This window comes from Saimiri boliviensis, chromosome 7, assembly GCF_048565385.1.
Source record: "Saimiri boliviensis isolate mSaiBol1 chromosome 7, mSaiBol1.pri, whole genome shotgun sequence".
Classification (NCBI taxonomy): domain Eukaryota; kingdom Metazoa; phylum Chordata; class Mammalia; order Primates; family Cebidae; genus Saimiri; species Saimiri boliviensis.
In genome coordinates, this window is record NC_133455.1 from 64,763,184 (window position 1) to 64,776,201 (window position 13,018).

General features: G+C 46.7%; 1 protein-coding gene across 7 annotated transcripts in view; it reads right to left on the bottom strand.

Annotated features, from left to right (window-relative positions):
* FMNL3 (formin like 3) overlaps window positions 1-13,018 on the bottom strand; it is a 65,428-nt gene that overhangs the window by 21,634 nt on the left and 30,776 nt on the right. For all 7 annotated transcript variants that reach the window (XM_010349787.3, XM_010349783.3, XM_010349786.2 and 4 more), the window contains exon 2: window positions 2,413-2,496. In XM_010349787.3, coding sequence (XP_010348089.1) covers window positions 2,413-2,496 — 84 coding nt within the window. The remainder of the gene's footprint in view (window positions 1-2,412; window positions 2,497-13,018) is intronic.

The window sequence follows — 13,018 nt, forward strand, 5'->3', positions numbered from 1 at the left end:
TCCCCAGGTATTCCCATCTGTTACCAGCTCTTCCTCCTCTAGTTAGAGCACCCTAAGCCTACAATGTTTTCCTATGTCAAAAAGTATTTTAAAAGTGTGCTGCTTGCTACAAAGATGTTGGGGATTACAGAGTTGTGAACAGCACCCAAAATAAAAATATACTTGATTGGGCTTGGGAAGCCATGGCATGAGGACTGCTTGAGGCCAGAAGTTTGAGAACAGTCTGGATAACATAGCAAGACTGCCTCTATAAAAAAAAAAAAAAAAATTAAAAATTAGCCAGACATGGTGGCTACCACAGGCCTGTAGCCCTGGCCACTTAGGTTGAGGTGGGAGAATCCCTTGAGCCCAGGAGTTTGAGGGTGCAGTAAAATATGATCATACCACTGCACTCCAGCCTGGGCAACAGAGCGTGACCCCTAAGAAAAAAAAAAAGATATGATTGGGAAATACTGTTCACTGCCTGGCCAACTAATAGCTATGGGTTAGGAAGGCCAAGGGTAGATGAGCTTGGCCTTGTAGAATCCAGCTTTCTTAGCATTGAACTCTGCAGTTGGGACTAGACTGGTTTTGCTGAGCTGACACAGCTCAGAGCTGCAAACACTGCTTCTTGCCCAGACCCCAACAATCCAAAGCAACCTCAAATACTGAAGGCTACTTTCAGCAAGGTCATCCCTTGATTCCCTTCTACAAAGGGCATGGGACCACATCCTACTTTAGCCCAACCTCTTCATCTGATCCAAAAGGAAACTGAGTACCCCTTAGCATTCTGGTCCTATTAGGGCTGCCACCACCAAGATATCTGAAGAGCTGGTGGGTGCAGGGGTTGAAAAATGTCCAATAGAATGATGTAATGTTAGAGAATAGGACCTAAAAACAAATGAAAGGGAAAAAAACGAATGGTCTGAGAAACAGGTGAAATTACCTGATCTAGAAAATACTGAGAGATCATCAATAAAGAACCTCAATACCAAAGGGTTACTATTCTCAAAACCCCTAGCAGGTACTAACCAACTCCTCTTAATGCAGAACACAAGGAAATGGACCTTTGGTGGAGAAGGGACTTGGACTAGGATCTCTGAAGCATAATCCTAGCTTATGTCAAGCAGCATGACCTGGGGAGGCAGTGGAACAGAACGGTTGGCACAGATTTGGCATCTGCTTGCCTGAGCTCAACTCTGGCTTCATCACCTTCTAGCACTAGGTAAGTTACTGAGCCTTGGGCTCTTCATCTATAAAATGCAACACTGCCTTCCACAGAGGGTTTTGTGATGATTAAATGAGATATTTCAGTATGTGTAGCGTACTTGGTCCATAACAAGCACTCAATAAACGTTAGCTATTATGATTTCACTCAGAGCCCGAAAAGAAATAATAAAATTGTATACAGCAAAGTGCTGGGTAAACACAGTACTCACACTCTACCAGATACTTCCATCTCTACCAAGATATAAAAAAGTAAAAGCCAATTTTCCCAGCCCTGCATATAGGCCTGGTCTGAGTTCACAGACTCATGACTCATGATCTTCAACTGCATGCGGGAAAGAGCCAGGTCATATGTATCAGAAGATTCTCAACTCTGAGCAAAGTAGTGATTTTGGTTTTTTTTTTTTTTTTTTTTTGAGACGGAGTTTCGCTCTTGTTACCCAGGCTGGAGTGCAATGGCGCGATCTCGGCTCACCGCAACCTCCGCCTCCTGGGTTCAGGCAATTCTCCTGCCTCAGCCTCCTGAGTAGCTGTGATTACAGGCACGCGCCACCATGCCCAGCTAATTTTTTGTATTTTTTTAGTAGAGACGGGGTTTCACCATGTAGACCAGGATGGTCTCGATCTCTTGACCTCGTGATCCACCCGCCTCGGCCTCCCAAAGTGCTGGGATTACAGGCTTGAGCCACCGCGCCCGGCCGCAAAGTAGTGATTTTTATTCTCTTCCAGCTCTAAACACCATTCATGCAAGGAGAGTTTCCAGACCTTGACTCTTCTGAGATTTGGGAACAGACGACTAGAACCCAGGACTTCTCATTCCTAGAGGCCCTGAGATAATGACAAAAACCCTATTTGCCAGGGCTAAGACAGAGTGTGAGATCAACAGTCCTTTGAGTACCCTGCCAGGCATAGCCTTGAACCTGCACGGCCAATCCTATACCCCAAATCTACACAAACCACCTTCACACTATTGCCCACTGGAGTAAGTCAAGACAGCTCTTTGTGGGAGCCAGAGGGGAGCTTGGCCTCCTGGCCCCGTCTCTGTTATGAGAATCCTCTTGGAAAAGAAAGTAAACACAGATGAGGCCAAGCTTAGGCCAGGGTTTCTCAAGGATGCCAAAGCTGTAGTCAATGCCTTTGGCCCCACAGCCTTAGCCAGCCCAAGACATAACTTCCCACTTCCCTCCTCTTTCCCAAACCCCATACCTGGTCACAGATCAGATCCCACTTCTTCTCATTGTCATACTGCCGCAGGAGCCGGGCCTTGTCTGGAGGCAGATTCATTGAGCTCTGAGGAGAGAACCTGAGTCAACCATGCTGAAACCTCCCCTCATCTGGAAAAGAGAAAGACTGGACTGCCCACACCTTTCCCCTCCTGGGCCCTCAGTCTTCACCCTTACACTCTATCGCTGATAAGGCAGGCTTGGAAAGGTGGAACAGTCCTCCAGCCTTCCCTTCTTATTTAGTTGAGTTTGGTTGAGCCATGTTTTCCAACCCACTGGTCATGGGATCAATTCAAACCATTGAATCAAGTCAAAATTAACTTTATTTTAAATGATAATGAGCAGATTAAAATAGAATAGAAGATACCAGAATTCATTGCAAGTAGGAAGTATAAATAATACTTTCTGAAGCTTTAGTTTCTATTTTATGTATATACACAAATATGTCATATACATACATCATGCCATAAAATGTGATGGGAACATGAGACAGGTCAAAAAATTTGAAAAGCCACCAGGGTAAAGCAGCAACTTTTTTTCAATTTGCTTTTCCCCTATAACCTGAGAGATGGGCAACCTGCCTATACCATGCACTCCCATGGGTGAATCCTGAGCCACCCACAACCTATGCAGATGCCGTAACTCTGAGCCTTTTGCCCCATCAGCACACAAGTGAAGAAGAACATTAGCATGAAGATAACCACTGAAATTTTTTTAAGAAAAAATTTTTTTGGAAAAAATTCACGAAAGTACAGGACTTTAATTGTTAGTAGCAAATTACTTATGACTCATTTCCCAATTAATTAAGACACAGCAAAGCCTCCTAACCCCTTGGCAAGCCACTCTCATATAGGCTATTTGAAGGACAGCCCAGGAATCATTTTATTTTGTTCACCACTGTTTGGTGACTGAATAAGGTATGAGACAGTGAGTGAGTGAAGCCTAAGGCATCCATGGACTAGCCCTACCCATGACAGGAGGCTATGTTCCCTACCTTTATCCCCATCCAGCTAAATCTTTCTTCTCATCAGTCTGGCTGTTTTGTTCCAGGTCACGGCCCTTACCGCTAAAGGCAATCTGGGCCAGATGCAGTGGTTTGCACCTGTAATCCCAGTACTTTGGGAGGCTGAGGCAGGCAGATCGCTTGAGGTCAAGAGTTTGAGACCAACCTGGCCAACATAGCAAAAGCCCACCTCTACCAAAAACAGAAAAATTAGCTGGGCGCAGTAGCGCACACATATAATCCCAGCTACTTGGGATGCCAAGGCACAAGAATTGCTTGAACCTGGGAAGCAGAGATTGTAGTGAACCAAAATCATGCCACTGCACTCCAGCCTGGGAAACAGGAAAAGACTCCATCTCCAAAAAACAAAACAAAACAAAACGACAAAAAAGAATAGGCCAGCCACCGTGGCTCATGCCTGTAATCCCAGCACTTTGGGAAGCCGAGGCAGGCAGATCATGAAGTCAAGAGATTGAGACCATCCTGGCCAACATGATGAAACCCCATGTCTCTACTAAAAATACAAAAGTTAACTGTGGCACGTGCCTGTAGTCCCAGCTACTTGGGCGGCCGAGGCAGGAAAATTGCTTGAACCTGGGAGGCAGAGGTTGCAGTGAGCCGTGATAGCACCACTGCACTCCAGCCTGGCGACAGAGCGAGACTCCATCTCAAATAAATTAATTAATTGATTAAATAAAGGCAGTCTGACACTTTAATCGGACCACTGTACCTGCTCCCTCATACTCTTGAATCAAATATGATTCCCCATCCATGTGATTTCCCACAAATTTAGCTTCTTCCCCAGCATACTGTCAGCCACCTGGAAGGCTGCCTCTCATCTTTCTCTCCTTTAACTACTGTTCAAGATCAGCTCTAACTTCCTGGTAACCCAAGCATGACCATCTCATTTACCTCTGCCCAGTCTTTGGCATTCTCATCCCTGGGGACATGAACTGTGTGCATCCAGGGTCCTCAAGAAGTCATATATGCCCTGCATTATTCCAAAAGAAGCAAACAAATCCTAGAAGGAAGTCCTCCAACTTTCGATGGAATCAAAAGAAAATCCTTAAACATTTACTCTATCGTATTATTTATTATATATATATATAACTCAGATATACTCTTGAACCAGCTGTATACTCATCTGGACCCTGAAGTGCTGTGTCTATTCTTACCATCCCAGCTCCCAACATGCATCTAGTGGGGGCGGTAAGGTGATAATAAACCTATGGGTAAGAGGTCCCAGGTCTGAGCCCAGCTACTGGCTGGAAACGAAGTCAATATGGCTCAAAAAGGAAGTAGGGTTGAAGACTTCGGTTGGAATTTATATATGAAAGAATTTAGGACTATCGAAGTGGGGCAGGTGAGAGAAACAAGGGGAAGAGAATACCATATCACACCTCTCCCTGGTTCCTGCTGCCCCATGCATCTGCCTGAACTTCCATAGGAAAGTGAGGCTGAGTCCTCCTCACAGTCTATGTAGTATGGATGGCAAGATGGTCAAACACAAGCCTGGAATGTGCTCTCTGAAACTACTTTGCTAAGGGCCAATCTCAGCCTGTGTGGACAGCATGACAAGAGCAGGAGGCCTCAACAAAACAGGGACCCAAAGGCCAACCTAGAGCAGGTCTCCTAACTCAGCCTAACTGGGGCCAGGCTGCTGCCAGCTGAACTCAAGACTGAACTGAACAGAAGCAGTACTTAGGACTGGTCCTGGCTCTAAGACATCACTGCCATCTGATCATTTCTCCCAAGTCTGTGCCATGAAAATAGTTTTCTATTGTCTCCCCTGGAAGAAAGCTGCTAGAAGAGGGGCGGGAGCAGCCTGTCACTGCTGTGGCAGACACTGCATCCTGTCTATGCCAACTTCCTCCCTCAGCCACCCACTGTCAGCTACTGCTCCACCAGGTGAACTGGTGAGGAAATGCTTGCTCCCCTCGTTTTGAAAAACTGGGCAAAGTCACCCCCTTGGGGAGTCCCAGTCTAAGAGCATGGAGAGGCACAGCACGGACCTGGTCAAACTCTAGATCCCCAGGAAGGAGAGATTCCAAAGTACGGAGACAGGTGGTAGAAGCATGAAGTAGCTCTGACCATAGCCATATCCTCCTGTCTAGAGCTTTCGGTGCCACTTTCTTGACAGTGGCCCCAGACTTCTCTGCTGCTTTTGCGCTGAAACATGATGGGGAAGGAGATGGGTAAGGGGAATTCCACCAAGCTCCAGCATTCTCAGAAGAAATGGGTCACTGGCTACCAGTGGGAACCACCGTCAAGGGGGTATAAACCACAGCCTGGCCCGGACAGTTCTGTTCTCGCTAGACAAGGGCATCAGGGCTTTTGCTTCTACCTGATAACGTGTGTGAGTCTGGCAAAGCTCCAATGTCCTGAGGAAGCCACCCTGCCCTTAGGAATGACAACTTCCTGAGTTCTGGGGACAGCAAAGGAGCAAACTTGACACAGTTCTGGTCTCAGTCAAAGATTTGTTTCCTTGACATTTTCCTTCAGTGGTTCCACAGAGACTGCAGGCTCCCAGAAGGCAGAAGCTGATATAAGTTCTTGCTAACTCCTCGTTGAAACCCTTGCTGAGCAGAAGGGAAGCAGTGGCTGTCTTGGAAAGGAGAGGGCACTAAATGTGGGTGAAGTCAGAGGGCCCAAGATCAACTCTGGGCACTTCAAAGTTATTGAGCCTTGGTGAACGCATCCATAAACTGGAGATAATCTCACTACTTGACAGAGTTTAACTGAGGATTAAATGACAAATATTTTATGTCTCTAAGTGTCTGGAACACTGTGGGTGTTCAACACAGTCCCCCTCTCCTCCCTCCTAAAAATCTTGTGTAATGTTCTGATGTAGAACGGACCTGCCCTCTTGCTTCTAGGCTCTCTCTGTGCCTCCATGCCACCTTCGGCAACTGCTTCTCAACACTGACTACAGAGCAATCCTTTATCCCTTCACTGATGCTGCTCTGGCTTCATCTAAGACTAGGCAGCAATTAAAGTATCACTATCCTGAGGAGTCGGGGACGTCGCAGGAGACTCCAAGGACGGAGTAAGGAAGGTAAGTCACAGCCAAAACAGTCACAATAGGAGAGGTGAGGAAAAGGGGACGACGAACTCAAACTGAAAACAACCCTGGGACTGATGCCTAAATCACTGGGAACCAGCGAAAAGTCTAATAATAAAAACCTATAACGGGAAGAAGCTGAAAGGCGTGGAGCTGGTGCTTCTCCAGCAAGGCTGCTCTGGTTTTACTGCCAGTTTGAGGCCAGGCAAATCTCCCTGCTCACTGGGGTCCATGTAAGCAAGGGTCCAGTACCCCCAGGAAGGTTTCCTAACTCTCCACCTGACCCCTGACAGCCTCACTCAAGCCGAGAAGAGAGGCAGCTCTGGTGGCAGAGGTTCCCTTCCCTTTCCTGCTCTGCAGCCCCAGCCCAGTGAGCCCCTCCTCATTTCCTTCCCACTGCAGGGGAAGGGAAATGCCGGTGGGGTTTGGAGTTTCCTTCAAAGCTGTGAGCTCTGCTCTGGGACTCGCCCTTACTCTGACAGTCTTCTTGAGCCAGGCCTGGGGAAAACCCAACAAACAGATAGGAACCACCAAAAATTCCCAACTGTTTTTGTTGGTCGTAGCCAATCATGATAAATCTTAGGAACAGAGACAAAAATGGCACAGCTTCTTTGAGAGACTGGGAGAGAAACATTTGTAACGTTCCTGGGAAAAAAAACTGTGGACGCTTTAGGGAAGCTCCAGCAGGGGCTGTTTGTTTTGAGCAAATACAGAAAGTGAGAGGTAGTTTTATTAATGTTTTCCCTCTTGAACCCCCTCCCTCCAGGTTTCCTATGGCTGTCTTCTCCCAAGCGTGGTAGCCCCAGCCCCCATGCTCAGCCCATGGGGATGGGGAGTCCTGAGAAAGTGAATCTAGAACTGCCTCACAGATGAAATGAGTGGTGTCCTGGGCACCACACGCTTCTCAACGTGCTGCTGAGCCCCTGGCCACAGCTCCAAGTCCTCCCTAGCACCCACAGATCAGTCATTTGAGCAGATATGGAAAGTGGCAAGAGAACACAACATTTGGGATTCCGAAGACTGCTGAAGGAGGGGCTGTAACACTGTTCCCCCCCCATGTTCCCACTAGGATCCCCCTCACAAACCAACAGATCTGCCCCAAGCCAAAGGCAAAGCAGGCAACACAAGGCAGGCACAAAGGCCCATTACCAGCCGCCAAAAGGACAGAGTGTAAGGAACGGCCTCCACATGTCTCTACTGGTGGGCAGTAGGCACAGCTGTGGCCAGTTGGCCACTGCTCCCAAAGGGCAAGAGCCCAAGGAGGTGGGAGGTACCAGCTCCTGCTGCCTTGGCCCCTTGGCGGCCACAGCCAGTCCTGCCGCAGTAGCAGCTCCCAGACAATGAGAGTTATTTTCAGCCAGCATTTTAACACAAGCCAGCTGGCCAGTGTGCAGGGCGGGAGTCCTCCTCCGCCCAGCCCGCCCAGACGGCAGGCCAGCCGGCCCAGCCCCATTGCCTACGCTGCTGCTGCCGCTGCCTCCACGTCACTGTTTGTTTATCTCATTGTTCCAGCACAGCTCCTCCTAACTCCCCTCAAAACTGCAATGCTTTGTAAAAGGAAATCAAAAAATCAGAGAGTTTGATCAAAGGTCCAAGAGCTAAAATTTTAAAAGGTCCAGACATGGGAAGCACAGCAGCCCCTCTAAACACCCACACTTTTCCCCAGCCCTCTGACTGGCTGGTGTGGCACAAGGGAGGAAATGGAACAGATGGATGGTCAGATCTCACTGCAGCTCTCACAGACCAAGGCCGAGCCTGGCTTTGCTGCCAACCTGGAAAGACAAAGCTCAAGCCCACTCTCCTTGCCTTGACTCCCGCCCATCCTCCTCTCCAGAGCTCAGGTTTGGAGAAGATAACTTGAGACAGACAGCCTGGAATGGGCTGAGTCAACTGTGAAAGGTTCTAGGCGAAGATCTATATCCTGTGGCAGAAAGGAAATCACAGGAACAGTCAATGACATTTGGCTGAAGGACAGGTAACCCCCTGCCCTGGCTTGACACAGTGGGGGCAAACACTTCATCTGTACCCTGCCCCGCACCACACCAAAGCACTCAATAGAAAGGGTGGACGGCAACAGTTACCTCCCTAGACTCGAGGCCTCCAGCCCTGTTCCTGCCAAACTCTACAGCCTCCCCAGGCCAGCTTCCCATTACTCCTCATCTCCCTCCTTATGTGATCCCACACACAGGAGCATGTGTGTACAAGTCTAGCCACACACAGCTTTCTCTAGGCCCCAGCTGTCCTATTAGACATCTGAGCAAATTTGCTTAGGTACCACATGACGAAAGGCATAAGAAAAGTGGGTGCTCCTTAAATATCTATAGTAGCTTAGATTTGGCTTGCTGTTTTTGTTTAATTCAAACTACCACTCCGCGGATGGGCTGCCAGGGAAAACCCAGGTCTCACAGGCTCAGAACCATGTCTGGAGAACGTGCTTCTGTGGTCACTGAGGACTCTGTAACCAGAAATGACTTGCTGGGCATTTACAGGCCAGGTCCCTGAGCAGCCTGGAAGAAGAAGAAATGGATTCACCAGATGTCTTTGGCTGAGCTCTGCAGTTCACACCAGGGAAGTCAGATGAAGGAGAGGTCCTAGAAGGCCAGCATCACTCAAACAAAGAGATGGCTTTTTCTAAATAGAATTATACCCCTGGAGCCCCTTATTCACCCTAGAGAATTCCTCCACTGGATCCCGAAAAGGCAAAGCAAATTGGCCACATCCCCAAAGTTGGTAAAGCCTCAAACTCTTCCCTCTGCCACACTGTTGCCTCATACCTGACATAAGATAACCTCTGCAGGTAACCCTGAGGCCCCCAAACCCCGATAAAGGCCACCCTTTCTAGCCTACCCAGTCAAAAAATACACAATCTCCAATAGCAGCTTCTATTAGTGCTTCCCAACTGAGCACCCGGGCCCTAGTAAAAAGCTACTGCCACAGCAACTTGATCTGTCTATTGGCTCCTCAGCCCCTCCTCGCGGTTAGCCAGACCCACACACTCCCCAGTTACGCAGAATGGAAACTATTCCGCTGGGGGCAGCTTATTTTCCAAAGCCAAGGAGTCCTGGGGCAGAGCCTTGGATTCTCCCTACAGCCAACCAGTGACCTCCCTCTCTTCGTGAGGTTCTGTCCTCCCTCCTGAGGAACCCAACAGGCAGTGCTACCTCTTAGAGGACACAGTATTTCTGGGGTCACATCTCTCTCCCCATACCAACAGGCCCAGAGAGTCTCCCTCCAAAGGTCTCTCATCTATACTTGCCCTTCCATTCCCACTGTCACCACCTCGGTGGGCCATTATTGTTCACTCACTGTCCTCTGGGATAAGCTTCTAGCTGTCATCCCTACTTCCAATGCTTCCCTCCCTGCCATCCTGCACAAGAATGAAACTTTCAAACTTCCAAGCACATAAGATAAATCATGTTTCTCCTTGGTTCAGAAATCTTTTTTGCTCCTTATCGTTTACGTGAGAAAACCTGAGCACCTTGGCCTATTCCTCTGAGCATCTTACAGCAAGAGCTTCTGAGGTAAGACTGTCTCCAGGCTGGCCCCAGCTTCTCTGACCAGCCTCATCCTCTCCCACTCTATGGAATCTCTCTCTCCTGGGACAGCCACTCTTCCCATTCCTTAACCCTAGGATTTGCCTGTAACTGATGTTTCCCCAGTCTTCTGAACCTCTACCTATGACTTACTACCTGACTTAAAATTCAGCAGCTCTGTAACTACCCAACCTAAAATAATCAGCCCCTCTCTTGATCTCCAAGCGTAATCATATTTAAAGAATAAAATGGCAGAGACCTGCCTGTTGTCCCCCAACCTCTTCTCCACCTCTTCCTTAGTAGTGAAGCTTCAGTGTTGAGTTGGACATTTCACAGCCTAGAATTAATATATTTCTCAGCTTCCCTTGCATTTAGGTATGGCTATGTGACCATGTGGGATGTGAATAGAAGTAGTGTGCATAACTTCTAAAAAGTGTCATTAAAGGGAGGGAGTATACCCTTCTTTTCTCCTTTCTTGTATCCTAGTTGGAGTACAGACAGTGGCTGAACCTTCAACGACTATTTTGGACCATGAAGTGACCTTGGAAATGACGCCCACATGGGTGAAATAACAAGAGAGAAAATACCAGGTCACTGATACCATGGGCCTTTAGCACAAACTGAAAGTGTTTCGTAATGGTTTTGTTTTTGTTTTTGTTTTTGTTTTTTGTATGTTTCCTCTATTCACAACTACAAAGAACATAAACTCCTTAAGGGTAGCGGCCTTGTCTTATCTTTATGTGCAGGTGCTTAATAAATAAGTGATTGATCCTGCTACTTACTACCTCTCCTACCACCAAGTCCCTTATTCAGTTTCCTGGCTAACTGGGGAAAGAGAGGATCCTTTAACTTCTTACCACTGTCCTTACTATTTCTGGGCTCTCTTATCTATAATCTGTCTTATGTGCCATAGCCCAAATCACTTTATATATTGCTTTTCCCTCAGTAAACTCCTATTCTCATTCTGAGTTTCAACTTGTCTTCAGTTTATGCCATAATCTAAGCCACTTCTCTGCTCTTCTCTTTAACCAGACTCTTCTTATAACCTGCTAGAATGCAGGCTTCTGAGCACAGGAATCACTATCAGCTTGTTTACCGCTGTAATAGGTGCACAATAAAGACTGGGCAAATGCAATTTCTCCATTCATATACTGCTTCTGTCCCTAAGTTTTCTACTCCACTGTACCCTAGATTATCTCCTTTCAAGTTGCCAGCCATGCTCCGCCTCCAATTCACAACAGGTGAAATCTGTCATCTCTAGCAAATCCTTCCTAAGTGACAGCAGTAAAATCCACTCCCCCAACAGTGTCTCCACACATCTACTAATTATTTTTAAATGTGTTCATGGAATTGTGACTCATGGTTAATGTTTCTTCACCTTTTCTTGGACAATCAATAAATACGTTTATCATAAATCTGAGTGACACTCCTGGAGGCATGTATACAATGTAGTGGTTAAAGCACTAACTGTGAAGCCACACTACCTGGGTTTGAATCCTGGCTCCACCACTTACTAGTTGTGAGGCCTTGGGAGAGTTACTTAATCTCTATGAGCCTCAGTTTCCTCACCTGTACAACGGAGGCAGGAATAATAGTACTTACCTCATAGTGTTGTTGCGATGATTAAATAAATTAATATATGTTAAGCATTTAAATCAGAACCTATATAGTAAATGTTATAAATAATGCTAGCTATGTTTTTTTGGGTTTGGTTTTTTCATTCAACATTTAGCTGGAAAACAACTACATGGCAAGCACAAGCTAGAATTTGGTGATATCAAAATAAATAGGGTATGAACACTACATTCAGGAAGTTTATATCCTGAGGAAAGGTAGACTTGCAAATCAGAGGTCAGTAGAGATAGCATTGCTGTAAAAGAGGCACATACAGTACTGTGGGATCCCAAAGAGGTAACATCTAATCACAATGCAGAGTCAAGTAAGGCGTAAGCTTCCTGAAAGAAATGTCACAGGATTTAGTTTTTTTTTAGACAGGGTCTTACTTTGTCATCCAGGCTGGACAATCTTGGCTCACTGCAGCCTCGACCTCCCAGGTTCAAGCGACCCTCCTGCCTCAGCCCCTCAAGTAGCCAGGACTACAGGTGCTCACCACCACATCTGGTTAATTTTTGTACTTTTAGTAGAGACAGGGTTTTGCCAATTGGCCAGGCTGGACTTGAACTCCAGGACTCAAGTGATCCACCCACCTCGGCCTACCAAAGTGCTAAGATTACAGGCGTGAACCACAGCACCCCACTAGGAATTAGTCTTAAATATCAAGCAGGAAGGAATCGGACAAAGGCAAGAGTGGAAGGGAAGATGGTGATACTCTAGGCAAGGAGACAGCATTTGCAAATACATGGCAACACAAAACACCATTACAAATCCAGGAGTCTGTAAGTGATTTACTACAAAGGCATGAAAGTATGTATGAGGAAATTACAGCAGGCAGGAAAAGTCAGATGACAAAAAATATAATGAGCTAAGTAAGTAGGTGGCATAAGTGGGATAATAATAACAACACTACTAAAATGAAAACAGTAATAACAAAAAAGCTAACATTTATTGACCGAACTGTGATAAGCACTCTACATGAATTATCTCATTTAATTCTCAAAACAATGATATAAAGTCCTATGAAGTAGGGGCTATCATTATCCCTATTTTACAAGTGAGGAAACAGAGGCTTGGAAAGGTCATGGAACTTGCACAGCATCACGAAGCACGCATATGGTGGAGCTGGGATTTGAACCCAGGTCTAACCCCAAAGCCTGAGCTTTTAACTCCTCACAATGCCTCCTCTGAGACAGTGAATCATATTAGCTCTTCTGTGCACCTTTCCAAACCCTTCAGGACCAACCTGCACCATCTCAACCTTCCTCATGGAACCTCTCCCAAACAACTCAGATCTCTGTGCATTCCTTCCTCTGAATTTCTGTGGGGTTTCTGCCCTAACCTCCCATTAGCACTCATATTTAATCATTCTTAGAAC